Below are 19,027 nucleotides of genomic sequence, written 5' to 3'. Positions count from 1 at the left end.
TCAATACTGGGAAGTTATACAGGAAGGACTTCCAAATATCATTAGAAAAATTCCTTGATACTTTTTCTGAAAGTATTATACTATAGGGGAAACCTTCCTACAGTTGATAACTATTAATTAGGAGCACAAATAGAATAAAAATAATTAATTTAATTAGACTTTGGCCACTAATGGACCCAAGTGGGGAACCTTACATAACGACTTTGTGAGGTTCTTCGCTTGGGGTGATTGCTAGAAAGATTGATCAGCAACCTGGGTCGGAGCAGTGTTGCGGAACGAACGTGTTATTTACTTAAATAGCACGAGAATTCTGGATCAATCTGAAAAATCTTTATCCCTTCCACACACTTTATCCTTTCCCCTACCGAGTGAGTCACGCCTACCCCGAAAGGGAAATGGCTTAATGGTGTAATAATAATAATAGTGTTATCAGCACGTATATTGCCTTAATTTTAAATTCCATTAAATTAATTATTTTACATACATTAATATTTTCAAATAATGATTGTCCACTGTAGGTGGCATTATCCACTCTAGGGGGGTTTCTCCTATACATTCTGTTTAAAAAATAATAATAAAAATAAAAACTATATAATAAATTCCCTGAATAAAAAGTTAGAAGATTATGGTTCTTCAATAATTATTCCATCATCTACAAAAAGCTGATTTTGTAAACATGCACATTATTACTTCTGGAACAATGTTTTCAATTAAGGAACATCCAATGTGGATTGAAAGGCCCATAAATTGAGTAGCGAACGTGATCCGAAAGGTTCGTAAATCTACTGGAGAATCGTGTTGACTGCCTCTAGTTGTAATTAGAAATCTGAAAATTAAAGATAAATTATTAATTTTGTTTCTATCCTTAATTAAGACTCCTTTCATTAATTTAGCTATGTTCAGCATACGCTTTTTGGGTATGTTTTGCTCCCATTAAGATTTTTTCAATAAGGTTGATTATGGTTTTTCGGGATAGGTTTTTTCTTCTTGAATTTTCATGCATATCGAAACCAAAATTTGTTGGAATCCATAAATAACTAACTTTTTTCAAATTATATAAAGAAGTTCCGCGAGAAATGTTTATTTTTTATTTTATTCAGAATCGTCAATATTATGTGAATCAAAGTTAAAAGTCAACAATTTTCTTTACAATTAGTTAAAATAAAAAAATAAATGATTAATTCTCAAATATCACCCCCGTGGGTACGTTTTGTAGGGTCTTAAAAAATTCCCATAAATGAAAAATGGTTTTTTTTCCAGATTCTGGACGCTAACCATGATGCTTTTGCGGTTTTTGAAATAGCAATTGTTTCTAATGCATAAAGTGATAATTTCTAATGATAACTAGATGTATGTACAAATTTTGTAGAATAATTTCTCATTGTTTTTAGCAATTTCCTCTTAAAATAGGTAGAAAGTCGCGGCTTTTTCTAAAACATTAAATTTTTTGTCCACTTTTAAATTAGACCGAAATAATAGTTATTTTGGGTTAACAAACATAATTTTTCTAAACAATCTCTTCTTATTGGTAATGATGTTCTTTTTGAAAAATGCTAGAAAATTATTTTTTTTTTAAATTTTCAATTTTTTGTCCACTTTTTACTTATAAAAATATAATAATTCATGCAATTTAACAAAAATAATTACTTGAATAAATTATTATTGTTTGTAACTATATTTTCATATAATAATTCTAGACAGCCGTGGGTTTTTTCCTGTAATTTTTAACTTTTGTCTACTTTTCAATTAGAACGAGATAATATATTTTGCTGAAATAAAACTGATTTTTAAAATACTCCCCAAGTTTTTTATATGGATCATAATAAATGTAAATTTTCCTTGAAGTATTTATTTAGAGCCTCTTAGTTTAAATTAATATTGATCATTTGTTCGTAATGAAAAGCTCAAATAAAAGCTGGAAATTAAAGAAATAAACATAAATATCAAGCATTACTATAGAAGATGACGTTAAAAAAAAAGGTTAAACAATTATGATTTTGAAATTGCATTAGGCAATATCTCACTAAGTTAAAAGTTGACAAAATGCCGAAAATTTCAGGAAAAAACGGACAATATCTAAGATTACTAAAGAAGAATATAGTTAGAAACAATTATAATTTGATAAAAACAATTATTTTTCTCATATTACATTACATTCATTAGATAATATATAAAAAATTCAATTATCCAACATTACTTTCGGGGAAGATAGTTAATAACAATATTAAATTGTTAAAACAATTATGTTTGTTGATTTGTGTTGATTATTGCTTGTCTCTAAGTAAAAAGTGGACAATTAGTTAAACATTTCAGAAAAAATTGCAACTTTGTATCATTATTCAGGGACAATTCTTTTAAAAATAATAATAAATTGTTTAAAAAATTGTGTTAGTTAATTTTAATTATATATTACCTTAATTATATTAAAAAAGAACAAACTGGAAAGTTTCAGAAAAAGTTATAACTGTCTAGAATCATTTAAAGAGAATATTATTACAATATAAATGATAATAAATAGTTTAAGCAATGATTATTTCTGTTAAATTAAATTGAATAATGTCTCGCTATAACAGAAAAGTTGAAAAAAGTTAAAAGATTCGGCAAAACGTGCGACTTGGTAATTATATTCTAAGAAAAAAATACTATAAACAATAATAAATTATTTAAACCATTTATTTAAATATCTCATTTTAAATTGAGAGCAATAATTTATGTATTACAAGCATTCTGTTTAAAAAACGGTAAAAGGATGATAATTAGCGCCAAAAACTCGCTAAGACCCAATTTTTCACTTATGGGACCCTATAAAACATACCGGATTATATTTAAAAAGTAATTTTTGATTTAAAATCTATAGTTAATTTTGAAGATAAAACCCGTATAGGAATCCAATCAGGGATCCGGCCGGGTCCCAGCCGTATAGCCCCGCTTTAAACCGGGCGCTGGTCGGGGAATCCGGCTAAAAACGTCACGGTAAACTGGTCGGATTCCGGCTTCAATACCGGCCGGGATCCGGTTGGGTAATCCGGCCAAAAAGCGTTTAAGAAATGTTGCTTCAGGCGAGAAATTGGTAACTCGCTTTGTCTTTTAAAGCTCATCGTAAAGATTACGGTGAACTTTAAAAGTCAAATAAAGTGAACCAATTCTGGCAAGAAAATTGGAGTAGAATTTTATTCCCTGATGATAGAATCTCATAGCAATTTGGAAGCCACGTGGTGATTTAAGGTTATGAAGGAAGAAAGTAAAAACTGTATACACAAGACTATATTTTAATTTAAAATAATAATTATTCGCGCACTAAGTGGGGGATTCAAACTAATTACTGAAATAAGGTTGATTTTAACTACGAGTCCTGATTTTATTTGCGAACTTCGAAGAGACGACGCGACGTGAGTGCAAGGAGCATTCTCGTTCCAGGTGCGAAACTGAAAATTACTGAGTGTCTATGCAGACGACAGACACAACAGGCGCTATATATGGCGGTAAATTTGAAATTCTACAGGCTAAGCATTGTCTGAATATAGAGAATTTAGGGAGGTTTCCCCTTCTATAATTTCCCTCAATAGTTTTTTTCTACAATTTTCTTCAGTACAATTCTTGTCTATTTTTAATTTTCATTCCTGCAGTTAGTTCATTTTCGCGATTACATAATTGCAGAGTTCACCTATAAATAAAAATGGATTGTGCATTGTGGAAAATGTAAGTGAAACAGAGAACGAAAGTTAACATTTGGATGACATTGAAATGCGGTGAATATTGAAATACCAATAAGGCCCGAGCGCAATGCAAGGGACCTTCATTTATCAAGGAATTAAGTTAAATTTTCTTTTGAACTCCTGTAGAGATTATCCCATAAGCAATAAACTATCCATAAATTGATGTTGGATTAACAGAGAGTTCTCCGTTAGGGAAGGTTAATTATCGCGTCACTTGAACAGATTAGACGGAATCGCAGTACTCGAACGACAAATTGTAAGTAAGGTACATACAGATGCAGTACATGATTGCCGCGACCGCGGTTATTAAATGTGCTTATGCAATCTGAAGAGCAGCTCTGCAGGACGCGTATTATGACACTTTTACTTGCGGAGGACTACATCATTTCTCTGCACAGGGTGTCGAATCGAACTCGTGACTTTTGCTTAAATTATATCCACAATATCAGACGGCGATAAATTTGCATATTTTATTTGAAATGCATTTTCGGATATGTTTTTTTTTCTTATGGGGGTTTATCCATGGAGTTGGATATAGGTTTTCAGGGCGAGGATTCTCTCAAAAATGCCCTATGTTTCAAGTTATTATTGCAAAAAGTGTAGACTTATTGCTATGTTGTAATCACTTTGCGTAAGCTACGTTTTTTGTACTTTTTATGCTACTTCTCTCAATTGTGGGCTTATTCAACCGTTGTTTTCTGAATGGTTTTTCAGGAGGATTTTTTTTACTATATTATATGAATAACACTATATAATTATCAATATATAATATAGTCGATTTTATGCATATTCTTTTATTGAAAAATGTTAATATTGAAAAAATGTTAATACTTTTTTTATAAGATTTTTGGGAATGTTTTTCTTCCTATAAGGTTTTTATATAAAGTTGAATGAAAGGGTTTCAGAGTAATATTTTCTTTCTACAATGCTCCAGGTTTAATATACTAATTATTGCAAATAGTGCGCATATACCCACAAACACATACACACAAACAAACACATACGCTTATGGAAAATTTTATATATCTTTTTTATTTAAAAATCTTAATATTCTTTGAGATGCGATTTTTGGGTATCTTCTTCTTCTTATTGAGTTTTTTATAGGTTTTGATATGGCTTATATTTAGAGAAGGGTTTTCTCTACTATCTATTTCTGACGTATGCTTGATTTTTTACAAATATTTCCAAATATTGTTACAATTTCGAAATTATATGTATGCATGGAAAATTTATCGAAATAAATAAAAACTACATACAAATTTATATATATATATTTTTTTTTTTTCTATGTATAGATTTTTTACCAATTAAGAATAAATTTACAGAAATTTCATAGAATTTTTTAACAAAAAACATCGAAATTCCAGCAACCATTTTTAAACACTCTGTGTCATTTTTTTCATAAATCAACTAATTAAAATCACTGCAACTCTCTTACATTAACCCTTTCAGGGGCAGCTGTACATGTACGTACCACCTGTTTTCTTTTATTTTTTAAATGTTGAGTATAGTTTACAGTTTCCAGCATGTTTACCTCAATTTTCAGAATCTTAGGGATCCAGGCTTCGTTATTATTAAAAAAAGTGTGTATAATTGTTTATTTATACATATTTATAAACAATTGAAATCCAAAAGACGGATTTTTTCGAATAAATTCGGCTATACTCAAACCGAATGTCGTTAAGATTTGATTTTGTTTCAATTATTTGACATGTTATGTCATAACATATATTTTTTTCAAAATTTTCGGCAGGCTAGTTTTTTTTCAAAAAATTCTGAAAAATGTCAAAAATGGAAATTTTCTTTGAAAAAAATATAAATTGCAATGCATGTGTAATTAATTGTTTCTTGTGATACAGTATAGGTTTTCAGGGCCGCTAATTACGATTTTGATTCTAAAGTTGCAAAATTCATGATGGCGGATCCGAAAATGGCAACATTAGACCAAATTTGCGCATTTTCTTTTTGAAACGTAACCTATAAGTAACCATTGATGAAAGGAAATAGTTTGACAGACAAATTTTCCCCTGAAAGGGTTAGCACCAGCTGAAAACATAAGTTACTAACTTTTCACCATATGTTTTTTGTATATGATTTTTTCTCATAGGGATTATTTTATAATATTGTGTATGGTTTACTGAAATTGGAGTTCTTTATAAAATGCAGTAGGTTTGATATAATTATTTCTGACATTATAAATTTCTTATTGTCATGTATTTCCCGTGAGCTGTGCTTTTTACACATACTTTCATTCCCTTTAATTTTTGGACTATTTCGCGTTTGTTCTGACTGTGGGTTTTTAGATTGAATTTTCTCTAAAATATATGGATTTGCATTATTTTTCTTTTTCATGAATTGATTTTTGTTTATGAGTTTTTTTTCCTATGGTGGTTATTCCTATACGGTTGGATACGTTTCTTCATGGTGTCGTTTCATCATAAAATGCCCCGTGCTTGGTAATATTATTGCTCACAATATAAATTTCTTACCTTTTAGTAACTATGCTTCTGACTATGGATTCACAGGGTTGCTTTTCCCTAGAATATATAAAGAAAGAAACCGATAAAATAAAAATAAATAACCAACTCTAATGGAAGGCATGAGATCGGCATGGGAATTCCCCTTGAGCCTTAGCCTCGACATTGGTCCGTCCACCCTTAAGGGGATGGGCCATAGGTTTCTGGATTGATCAGGGTCGATCGATTTTCTTCAAATGCAATGGTCATAAGAAGTGCATTGTGAAGAGGGCAGGGATGACCCCTTTCACTGAAAGCTACGTTCGTAAGGCCGTGTATATAAAGAGCCTCGCCTCTTACGAAGAACCACAAGTATCAACCCATCGTCATCTGCATCTCAAGTTTCTTCTTCTTCTTCTTCTTCACCAACGCGCCACTATCAGTGTCAATTATTATGTACACGATCCAGGTAAGTTCACCTACAAAAAATAAGTGCTCAAAAAGGACTTTTCTAACGCCCAACTGCGAACAGTGCATTAAAATAGTGTTTTTGACATTTTTTTGGTATATATTTTTTTGAATGGGGGGATTTCCATGGGGTTGAGTATAGTTTTTCGCGAGGGAGTTTTTCTACACAATACCCCATATTCAATGTAATTAATCCAAAAAGTGTTTTATTGTTGGTATGTTTTAATTAATTTCCGGAAACTATGCTTTTATACACGTATGGGGTTTAAGAGGTGGTTTTCCCTATAGATTTCATACAATTGTCGACTTTTTATCCTAATTGTACGTTTTTTGCATCTCCGTGTACTCTTTTTTTATCTATGTTTTTATCACAGAGAGTGTAAATTTGTTGCTGCATTTTTACTTAGCGCTAGTTTCTTAATTTTCTTGCAACTTTTAATTAATTCACGATGTAAATTTGAAGAGTAATTGCTGTGGTTTCTGAGATGGCACGATTAGAGTTAAATATGTGCAAATACTGCTCTTAAGGTTCGGAGACAAGTTAACACATTTGCTGTGTCGACACAGATTCATGTTAGCTGCTCATTTCAATTACTGACGATTTCATCTTACGAGTATTCCATAAATCTCCCGATTTACATGAAGATTCGGTTTTAAATTTCAGATTGGAAATTGAACTGTCTTAAGAAGACTTTAATATTTCAATTCGATATTTTTCTTAGAGTAAATACTTATTTGATAACTTCGCATGAATATTTTTTCTAACGTCATTTTCCTTGAAAATGGGTTATTCTTTGTGAGATGATTAGTATTCTTTCATCAAAGTGAACTATAGAAAAGTTAATAGTCATCGGAGAAATAATAGCTGCAACTCACAATGGGGCTGTGCTAATGCACCTACGTATATACGCATCTTTTTAGAATTGCATTCTTGAATAAGAAATTTTCTTCAGGCGCAATTGCCATTGGAATTTAGAATTCTTTTACAAAATATTTAAAAAAGTTTTTGAATGTAAATTTTTCTTTTTGATAAGGAAGTGCAAGAATGATGATAATTGCAAGATGTCATAATTGCTAATAAACTCGAAAAGACTGGCATGCGGTTTTGATCAAAGTAGCAATTAAATGATGATTTATTAGAAGCTAGCAACATTTTGTTCAAACTAGTAATTAGAAGTCATTGAAATATTTCCTGCATTGTTTTCAGTAGTGAACATATGCGAGGTTAAATTTGAATTACCAAGTGATTCAAGTTTAATTTTTCATTTTCATTCACTTTTTGTTTTCTGTTCTATTTTTTGAGTGCATTATACATTTTTGCATCAGGTCTGTAAAAAATGAATTCTTACGACACAATCCCATAATCTCAATTGCGATTAGGTAATCAAAACATAAAAGTTACATGCGTAAAAATAAGACATTGAACCGTATATTTTAAACACAATTTCTCCACACATCGTAAATCTTTTCATCTTTTCAAATCAAGTTTTTGATACAGAGTATAGCCATTTTTCATATGTAATGTATTTTTGTAACTAACGATAGACATGTATACAAATTTCCTTTTTTCTCCGCGAATGAATCATATTGTCAGTTTTTCTCGATTAGCGTAGTTTGTATAGCTTTTTTCAATAACTGAAGATTCTTGTCACGTTTCTAGTTTGATCACGGATCTTAAAGAAACGTGATCAATAGTTTCAACAACATGGCACGCCCTAAAGATGAGAAAATTGCAATAAGTGTGGAAAATTTCAGAATTCGTGCACACCTAGAGTTATGTGAGATGTAATGATGTTATCCATTACGATTGCAATTGCTACATACAATAGGATTGAAAATTATGATAGAAGCTTTGTTTACGATCTAAAGTCAAATACCAGGATGCAGTGAATGTTTTACTTTTTTTTCTATAATTTAATTAAAATCGAGATTTATTAGACAATTTAGTAATACTGATCAAATATTCTAAAAATTTTGTATGTACAAGATTTTTTTTCAATCTTTTTCCCTATGATGTTTTCATAATTAGTTTGTATACGGGTTGTCCGCGTAGAGCTAAATAAATTTTTCAAGTGCGAGTTTTCCTAATAACATATATTACATTTTGAATAATTGTTACCAATTTGATATCTTAATTTCTGCAGTTCACATCATTTTCATATTTCCGCGCATTGTTTGATTTTGGTATGTTTTTTCCGCCATGCTTTTATAAAGTGTTATTTCATCCAATTTGGGGGGGGGGGGGGGGTTGGTATATAAACAATAAAATTTGACTGAATTAACGTATAGGGTTAACTTTGAATTGAAATATATATCGTCAATCACGAAAATGGGAAATGGGATGATCAGTAGTTGTCGATTGGGTTTGATAAGTCATGATTTGTAGAAGGTAACTCGAGACTAAGAAGCTAATAGTCATTAGTGTGGAGGAGCACGAGTTTACAAGATACAAGACCATCTATCACTTTCACTATGAATATGTAAGCATTATATTGTATGGTAAGAGCCCCAGTTGCACTTATCTTGTTGCTGACATTTACTTACCTTTGAATCGTTTAATCCAGACCAAAGATGCGATGAGTTACAAATAGATTAGCATCTCATTCAGAAACTACAAAGTTCGAAGTTTAACCACGAGGAGTTCGGGTCAACTATTTATGATCTACAAATTTCGTAAGAAATAATTTGTGATCGAAACATTTGATTTCTTTGGCATTCGAACATTTAGATATTTTCTTAATTGGAGGAGGAATTTTGTAATATAATACTTTATCCTGAAAACATGGGAAGATTTTTTAAAGTTATGTTTTGTAGAAACCTGTTATATTTTATATTTGAGAATTAACTATGGAAGAATTTGGTTTTTGCATTAGAAATTGTGGTTTGGAATATCAGGGATTTGGGAATCAGGAGATAGGGTTTTATTATGGAATCAGGCATCCAGTTATTAGTGGTTTGGGATTCAGGATAGCATTGCAAAAATTTTCAAATTCTTAAGTTTTGAGATTGAGATTTGGGTTTAGGATTGAAATATTAGTGGGTCGGGGATCAGAAGGTTCGGAGATTAGGAATTCGGAAAGTAGGAGATTAGGGTGATTAGAATGGGTGATTGAGGTTCTTTAATTACAAAACAGGCAACGGAGATTTAGGCTTAGGTTAACATGGATTTGTAATACTGGGGGTACTGGATTAGTCATTAGAAATGTTAATTTTTAATATTCAAGGATTTGGGTATTGGGAAATAAGGGAGTTGGTGTATAGGAATTGGTTATTGAGGTTCCTTAACTAGGAATTAGGAATAACGAATTGGAAATTAGAGATTAGGGATAGGGATTTTAGAAAATCGGAAGCTAAGAGATTAGGTTTTTAAGGATTCAAAAATTAGGAATTAATCGTTTAGGGATTATGGATTTGGATGATCACAAATGGGTAGTGGGATTTAGGAATTGGGAATTGAGCTTCATGAATTAAGCTTAAGATTTTTAAAATGGGCTCTTGTTGTTTGAGAATTATAAGATTCGGGGATTGGAAATAATTAATTAAAATTGACTTTAGGCTTTTCACGGATTATGGAGTAGTGTATTAGATCTTTGGAAACCAAGAGATTAGTCGATTGGATTGGGTTTGTGCTTCTTGAATTAGGAATTAGGGTTTGGATATTAAGAATTTTACAATTAGAATTGAAGTACCTGGTTAAAGACCCTGAATCTAGAGATTGCGATATTAGATATTAGGGATAGGGTAGGCTATTAGGGGAGTAACCCATACAATATTAGGGTTTCAAAATTGAACTTTGAGGATTTGAATTTCAGCGATTAGGGATGAAGTCGATTGAGATAAAGGGGAAATTCTCTAAGATTCAAAGATAGATAGTTAGGGTTTTACAATCGAGGACTCAGATACTCGGGGAAACGGGTCTTTTTGAGATCTCAGTGAGTAGCGACACTGCCTAGTTGAGCCGGTGCACTTGTGCCATCAATTAAATTTATTTAATTGATCAGGCCAGGATCATCCGAGATCGGTCTCTGACTCTCAGAGCAAAGGCCGGACTCTGTTTCTGTACGAGTACTATGGGAGGGCAGGTAGCCCTTGGTGGATTCGTGCTGTCGACCAACTGTCCAAGTTGGGAAGGTCTCGTAGTGGCAAGCGGTTTGAAAAAGTTTTTATAACTTTTTTGAACTGTATGACGTGTGATCGTAGTGTCGCTTTGCACTTAATCAGAGTAGTTTTGAGGGAGTGAATAATTTTAACGGTCTACCCTGCTCGTGGGGTGTTTTAAAAGTTCCTCTCTTTCAGGTAGCTTTCAAAATTGAACTTTGAGGATTTGAATTTCAGCGATTAAGGATGAAGTCGATTGAGCTAAAGGGGAAATTCTCTAAGATTCAAAGATAGATAGTTAGGGTTTTACAATTGAGGACTCAGATATTGCCATTTCGATAATGAGGATTAGGGGTACTTTAGCAATTATGATGAATGGATTCACCTCTGATTAAAGAATTTATTAAAAAAAATTTCAGGTCGTGGTGGTCGTACTATGTGCGACGGGGATTCTAAGTGCACCTCAGAGACCGCAGGGTGGATCTGAAAAGGATGCAGTCATCACCTCCCAGCAACTTGAGGTCAATCATGATGGATCTTACGTCAATAAGTATGGAGCCTCAATTTTGTCAAGTATCAGAATAATTATTTAAACAAATTTTAACATAAGGAGGTAATGTTAATTATAATACAAATTTGATTTTTAGCTTCGAAACGAGTAATGGAATCAGTCATCAGGAAACGGGCCAAACAAAACAAGTTGATCAAGAAACTCCAGTAGTTGCTCAAGGCGCAGACTCATACACATCACCAGAGGGTGAAAGAGTGAGCTTCACTTACATTGCTGACGAAAATGGTTACCAAGTTCAAGGCTCTCATATACCAACCCCACCCCCAATCCCCCCAGAAATCCAGAAGGCCCTTGCTTGGATTTTGGCCCATCCGGAAGAAAATGATTTGGGACAAGGAAACCCACCACCTCGAAGAGGTATACTTAATAATTTATAATTAATTATAACAGTATATGGCTTATTAACAAACTAGACAACAAATAAGATGTAACATTTTACTTATAAAAAAATTATTGCAGGTTGATCATTCCATCCCTAAGTTCACATCTGAAGAAGAAAGCTTGCCATGGACAAAATACACCCAGCTTCCTATGTTTTCATGAAAATAAGTATAGTGTGGTGTATTAACATATTAATATTAAGTATGCATTGCAACTCATAAAATCATATTACGACTCGTTAGCAATCGTACTACAAAGTTTATTTTTTGTACAAAAAAATGGTTAATCTAGAAAATAAATCGTTCTGTTACGAGTCCGTAACAATAAGCGAAAATCTGCTTATTACTATTATTATTATTATTATTATTATTATGATTATATAATAATTATAATAACCATCGTACTTAAAAATCTGCCTTTTTTTAGCAGATTATTTTGAGTATTATCACTGTGGACTATTTCAAAAGTCCGTGAATGTATAACTTGTGATTTTTATATGTAAATAAAGAATTTGCTGAATAGCGAAACATATGCTTCAATTAAGCTCCCTACAAATCCTGATTATTTCATTACTGTTTTGAAAACATATAATTTGTATTTTTGCACTCTGCTAGTAGAAATTTTATTTTGTATTTTAATTATAAACGTAATTGTAATTATTAAAGTAAATATAATAATTATTCTATTATTAAAACCAGATAAAATAACTATTTGATTAACAATCATTTCCAACTGAATCGATTCAATTACTTGTGTCATAATTTATATTGATATAGCTGACCTTTAATTTTGGATGATTCAATGACTTATTTTATGATTATTGCTTTATAAACTATAAGCTGTAAATAATAAGAATAAATATTTCACTAGTTTAGATATTGTTAATTTAAATATTAACATTAACGAAAAACACATATTTTGTTTATAACGATTGCAGAAAGATAACAAATAATTAATTGTTGAACAAATTGTTAAAAAAATGCAGACCAAGATATTTCCGAAGACGAATCCAGAAGTGATTTTATTTTTCTATATGACTTAGTTTAAAAAAAATAATTACACAAAATTCAAATCCATATCTACAGACACGCAGCAACAGTACGTTGAGCAACAAATGCGCTACTTATTTGAAAAATGTTTTGAAAAAACACATCTATATATTTTCGAGAGGAATGCAATGGTGTTCTTGGTTTTTCGATTCAACTTTGTTTATAAAAGTTACAAAAAGATAACAAGTAATGTGATTGTTTAACAAATGGTTTAAACAGAAAAACAAAAAATGCACACCAAGATATTTCCGAGAAGAATCCATAGGTGCTTTTACTTTTTCTATATGACACTTTTTGGTAATCAAAATTTCCCTGTGAATCAACGAAACTCGGAATCATGAACATAGGAAGATTGTCTCGAAGGGAAAAAGTCTTCTCTCTCGAAAACATGGCAAAGAAATGTGTTCTTTTTGAACATGGTAATAACATTTTTGCACTCATATTTCTTCATGGCTCATGATAACGCTCTTTTTTGGGAGTAATAGGTGTAAAACGTGAAAATTGCTATAAATCCCATAGACCTCGTTTTTTAATATTATAACTCTTTACAATTTTTTTCTTTAATTATTTGTATGTGTAAAATAATTGAGATGATATTTCCAAATGATATTGAAATTTAGTTTTCAGATTTGATCTTTTTGTTACTGTTTATTGCAGCGGAACTAAGTATGGATTTTGAAGAAGAAAGTACTCATCTGGTTATTAAGTTTGAAAAGAAAATTAAGCATGGAAAAGAAAGCGTCGATCTAGTACCCATTTCTTGGACCTATGAAGCTAATGATAAATTATTTGGCAAATATCCTGATGAAGATGAATAACGAAAAATCGACAAACTTAGGAGAGCCTCCTCTTCGCAATAATTATTTTAAAAGAAGCTCGTAAGTTTTTTATTTTAATTTAAAGTCTAAGAAATACCGGTTTTCTATGAAAGCTGATATCAGGATAGCAAGCGACCGGAAAAAATCAGGAAGATGTTAAAATCGGGAAAAGTCAGAGAATTTTTTCAACTGGAAATTTAACTGTTCCATTATTGTTTGAAAGTTGATCGCTGTTGATGAAAAATTCAAGAAATTAGTCGAAAATTTATGTATGAAAATTAATCTTCTTGATTGAAAATTCAACTACTTGGTTAACAGCTGAATTACTTCGTAAGAGTTTCATTTTATTAGCTCGAGATTCATTTCTTTTGTTCAAAATTTAACTATTCTTTTGAAAACTCTTTTTTATTTTGTTTAAAAATTCAACTGTTTTCTAGAAAATTGGCTGTTTTGGTTGGAAACTTCTACAATTTGGTTGAAATTTGTTATCTTTCTTGAATGCAAAATTATTCCTTTTCGGCTTGAGATATCATCTATTAAATTTTTGGTTATGAATATCGTAAGAAATTGAACGTTTTTTGAACATTTTTCTTTTTTTTTATAGAAAATTCGTTATTATGAATTAAAAATCCATCTTTGCATGTTACATATTTGAATATTTAATGAAAAATATAACTTAAAATTAAATTAAAATAATTTTTCTAAGAAATCTAATGTTCCTAAAAGATGCATTAAAATTAATTGTGTCCAATTCAATGTTGCAATATTTTTCCTGCTTGTATAAACCTTTCTTCGTTGAAACTAATTTTAATGGGTAGTGCCATTCTTAAAAATATATGAAATACTTAATCAAGATTTTTCAATGAAGGTTATTTAAGATATACATTTATTTGTTTTTTATTACTTATTACTTTCCTGAGATGAATTTAAGTTTTTCTAATTTTTTGTTAAAACTTCAACTTTTTGCATAATGCAAGAAGAAAATTATACAATCATTTCAATTTTTTCAATGTAAGAAAACATTAAAATTTGCTCTATTCTTGCAATAGCTTCTTAAAAAAATTGACAAAATAAGTTCCTGGAATCATTACATTTAACTGTTCCGGTTTGATAATTTATTTATATTCATTATTTTAATCTTAGTAATAAATTGAATAAGAAATACTTCCAAATCATCAATAATTTATGAGCAAATACTTTGAGTTTAAAATATAATTAAGTGGCTTGTTCAGGTTAACCAATTTTTTGTCTTTTGTATAATTAATTTTATTTCTCTTTTATTACATGGATTACTAACAGTTTTATGTTTTTTTTTTCAGAAATGTTTTATGGTTCTTAGCATTAAAAGCTCAGTAAAACCTAGTGAGAATTTTACTTCGGTCATTTCATCAATCATGACTAAAGATGTTTAGCTGCCTTTCTTAGTAGGGTGGCTCAAAGCCCTTTTTTTCTTTAGAGGGCAACGATCCCGCTAATTTTATTCCAAATCTGAAAAAGAAATTCCATAATTTTTTTTGATTTTAACAGGTGCCGGTTTTGGCTTGAAGTTTCCTATGTAAAATGCATGAGGAAAAATCACTTTCTTGAGTTTTTGGAATAATTTTTTAGGGTTTGAAAATATGTAACGGGAAAGGATGGTGGCCTGTTGAGAATTATCCAAGGAAGAATTTCATATATCAGACATATGGGTTTGACACCCAAACGGGTACCTGAAAACTACCCTTAAAACAAAAACTCTAAATTCTTCATAAAATCGACCTTTTGAGCACTGTATTCTGGTCTTTTTTTTATTAAAAATTATTAATATTGCTATAGTGGAATATTCATTATCCTTGGTTAATTAAGATTTAATTATTCACACAAATGGAATTTGTTTAAATAATTTCTTTTTTGAACATTTGTTTTTTCCCTTAAAATTATTACTATTAGTCTAGTGGAATATTTAATAACATTAGTTCATTAATTTTTAATTGCTGAAACAAATGGAATTTGTTTATATATATTTTTTTGAAAACTCGTTTTTTCCGTAAATTCCGGAATTTGTTCAAATAATTTCGTTTCGACTTTTTTTTAAATAAAAATTATTACTATGTGCCTAGTGGCATATTTATCAGTAATAATTAATTATTATTAATTATTATTAATTTACTAATAATTCATTTATCAGTAATAGTTCAGTAATGATTTTTACTAAAAAAAAATTTTTTTAAAATAAAATTAATATAACAATGTTGATAAATATTCTACTGAAGAAATAGTAATAATTTGTAATAAAAAAAGTGTTTAAGCTAATTTCATTTGTTTAATCAATTGAAAAATAATGGACTAATGTTAATAAATATTCCACTAGACCAAAAGTAATAATTTTTAAAGAAAAAAACGAATTTTTGAAAAAAATTGTTTAAACAAATTCCATTGGCTTAAATAATAAAAAGTTAATGAACGAATGTTAATCGATATTCCAGTATACTAATAGAAATAACTTTTAGGGGGAAAAAAAAAAAATTATTTTAACAAATGTCATTTGCTTAAACAAATAAAAAATAATTAACCAATGATGTTAAATATTCCACTAGACCAATATTAATAATTTTGAGTAAGAAAGACGAAAATACAGTGTTCAAAAAGTCGATTTCATGAAGAATTGACATTTTTGGTTTTAAGAGTAGTTTGCAGGTACTCGTGGCGGTCGGCAACATAAGGGGCACTAGGTGTACCTTATGTTTTTCAGGTCGCTGACCGAGTCCGGTGTTTGTTTGGCGCCATTAGGTTAGCATTGAGGGCCGTTTAAGGTCAAACTTACAAAAATCATCGCTAGCCAACTCAATCAGGGCAACTTCAGGTTTAAGCGGTCGCTGAATTCGAATCCAGTGTCCGTTTAACGCCATCACGTCACTATCAAGATCAGTTCAAGGTCAAACCTACAATATAACCGCTCACTAATTAAATCAGGGTACCTTATGTTTTTGATGTCGCTAAATCCGAATCCGATGTCCGTTTGGTGCCACCAGGTCAGCATCAAGGGCAGTTCAAGGCCAATCTTACAAAATTCATCACTAGACAACTAAATTAGGTTGACTTCAGGTTTAAGTGGTCGCTGAATTCCAATCCGGTGTTGGTTTGATGCCATCAGGACACTATCAAGGTCAATACAAGGTTAAACCTACAAAATTCGTCGCTCACCAACTAAATCAGGGTATCTTTAGGTTTAAATCGTCACTGAATTTGAAACTGGTGTCCGTTTGACATTAAAATATCAGTATCAAGGTCAGTCCAAGGTCAAACTTACAAAATTCATCGCTAACCAACTGAATCAGGTCAGCTTTAAGTTTAATTGGTCGCTGAATTCTAATCCTGTGTCTGTTTGATGCCATTAGGTCAGCATCAAGGTCAGTTAAAGGTCAAAGCCACAAAATTCATCTCTAGCCAACTAAATCAGGGTATTTGCAGGCTTAAGTGGACTTCTTGAGATGAAGGTTAAGAGATTTTAATTGTCAAATTTGAAAAAACTTAAAGAGTTTTTATGTGTGTTCTGTTATGCTTAGGATTTGTAACCTTGCCGCTATTCAAGAATGCTATAGTATCAGGTACTTTCTGAATACAAAATCTAGGATTAGGTTACCAAACATGAATAAAAAACCTAGGATAAGACAAAACCTTAAATTTGAACTTGCTTAATACAGCATGAGAAACGCTATAAATTCAGTTGAAGTGGTTTCAGCGTTACCCATTCTGAACCAGCTAGAGGTACCACTTCTTTCAGAACTTACCCGTTACAGAAACGGGGCTGCCAACGCCAGGTTTATGTAATGTATAAAGTATGATTTCATGACTTGAAGGTTCTCGCCAAATCATAGACAGAAAGATACGAAGTTTTTTTCCCTCGTCTTTGAAATGTCTGCTAATGTCACTTAGACAAGTCGAACAAATGATATGAGGAATCCAAGAAAGGTCAATACTTTCTTTTGCGCCACCATAACAATTAATGTACATATTTTTTACAGCATCTGTTGAAGACCTTCTATTTTTGGGTATAATTTATCTACGACATACGACACAAAATGTGTCTCGACTATCACAAGGTGCAACGGTAAAGGAGACAAGGTGGTTTAAAGGGATATTTCCAAAAAATGAATATGATTAATACCGAATAGATAGTCACTTGGAATAAAATTATAACTTCCTAATGCAACTTCTAAATGTTAGGTTAGTCATGGCCGTCGACATTTAAACTAAAGCCAGGATGTATAGAAAAATCATGGCCGTCTACATATAGAATTAATCATTTTCACTTCAACCATCAGTGAACTTCACTTTTTTGAATACAGAAAATCTAGAGGAAGTTTCTTCAAACGCCCAGGCATCAATTTCGATGCAGACGGTCACGACCTAGTTTTCACATCCCGGCCTGGTGGTTTGAATGTCATGTAGGTTTTGACTAACCTTTGGTGATATTAATATTAAAAATCACTGCTAAAGTTTGATGCAATATTCATCGCAGAAATCTATTTTGCGCAGAAAGAATTTATCATTCGAAGAGATTGTATCCGGTATAAATTTCAATCATATTGATTTTTCGCAGATATCCCTTTAAACCACCTTGTCTCCTTTACCATGCCACCTTGTGATAGTCGAGACTCATTTTGTGTCGTATGTAGTAGATAAATTATACCCAAAAATAGAAGGTCTTCAACAGATGCTTTAAAAAATATGTACATTAATTGTTATGGTGGCGCAAAAGAAAGTCTAGACCATTCTTGGATTCCTCATATCATTTTTTCGACTTGTCTAAGTGAAATTAGCAAATATTGTAAAGACAGTGAAGAAAACTTCGTATCTCTCTGCCTATGATAAGGCGTGAACCTTTAAGTCATGAAACGAATTGTTACTTTTGCTTATGCAGTACTGAAGGTTTTAATTCAAAGAATTTATATCCGTTGATTTACTCTGTTATTGATTCAGTTACGTATCCAGTGTATACCAGCAATATTGAAAGAGATAGTTCTATGGAAACAAATCAATGTAACAATCAGGACAATAAGGTCCGCATCGGATAGTGAAATCTACAAAAAAGAATACTTCGACTAAGAAGGACTAAGCGATCTAATTCGAGATCCAGGCCTTTCTAAAGAAAGTGCAGAACTCCTAGCATTTAGGCTTTAAGAAAACAATTGTTTAGCTCCCAATACTAAGATTAGCTTTTACCATGAAAAATTTAAACGCATACCTTATAATGCTAAAGAGTGACGACTAATCATAGATTCGTCTACAAGAAGTTTAAAAGGTGTTTTGTTGCATAATGGTAATAAATACGCACCTCTGCCAGTTTGACACTCTGTTATACACGGCGAAAAATACGAGATTCTTCAGTTTCTTCTGAATAAATTGAATTACAATAGCCACAAAATGGCAGCTCTGTGGAGATTTAAAAATCATAACAATAATGCTGGGGCTACAGAGTGGATTTACA

The 19,027-nt window shown here is 31.2% G+C and overlaps 1 protein-coding gene across 1 annotated transcript; it reads left to right on the top strand.

Moving 5' to 3' along the window:
* Positions 1–6,505: 6,505 nt before the first annotated feature.
* LOC117167703 (endocuticle structural glycoprotein SgAbd-3-like) lies at positions 6,506–12,171 on the top strand. The gene is made up of 4 exons (XM_033352838.1): positions 6,506–6,641; positions 11,158–11,288; positions 11,386–11,666; positions 11,769–12,171. The coding sequence occupies exons 1-4, from the start codon at positions 6,627–6,629 to the stop codon at positions 11,771–11,773; spliced, it is 432 nt and encodes a 143-aa protein (XP_033208729.1). The 5' UTR covers positions 6,506–6,626; the 3' UTR covers positions 11,774–12,171.
* The last annotated feature ends 6,856 nt before the right edge of the window (positions 12,172–19,027 follow it).

The sequence above is a fragment of the Belonocnema kinseyi genome, chromosome 1 (assembly GCF_010883055.1).
Source record: "Belonocnema kinseyi isolate 2016_QV_RU_SX_M_011 chromosome 1, B_treatae_v1, whole genome shotgun sequence".
Classification (NCBI taxonomy): Eukaryota; Metazoa; Arthropoda; class Insecta; order Hymenoptera; family Cynipidae; genus Belonocnema; species Belonocnema kinseyi.
The sequence above is the reverse complement of the archived record's forward strand: the minus strand, read 5'-3'. Positions and strand labels throughout refer to the sequence as shown.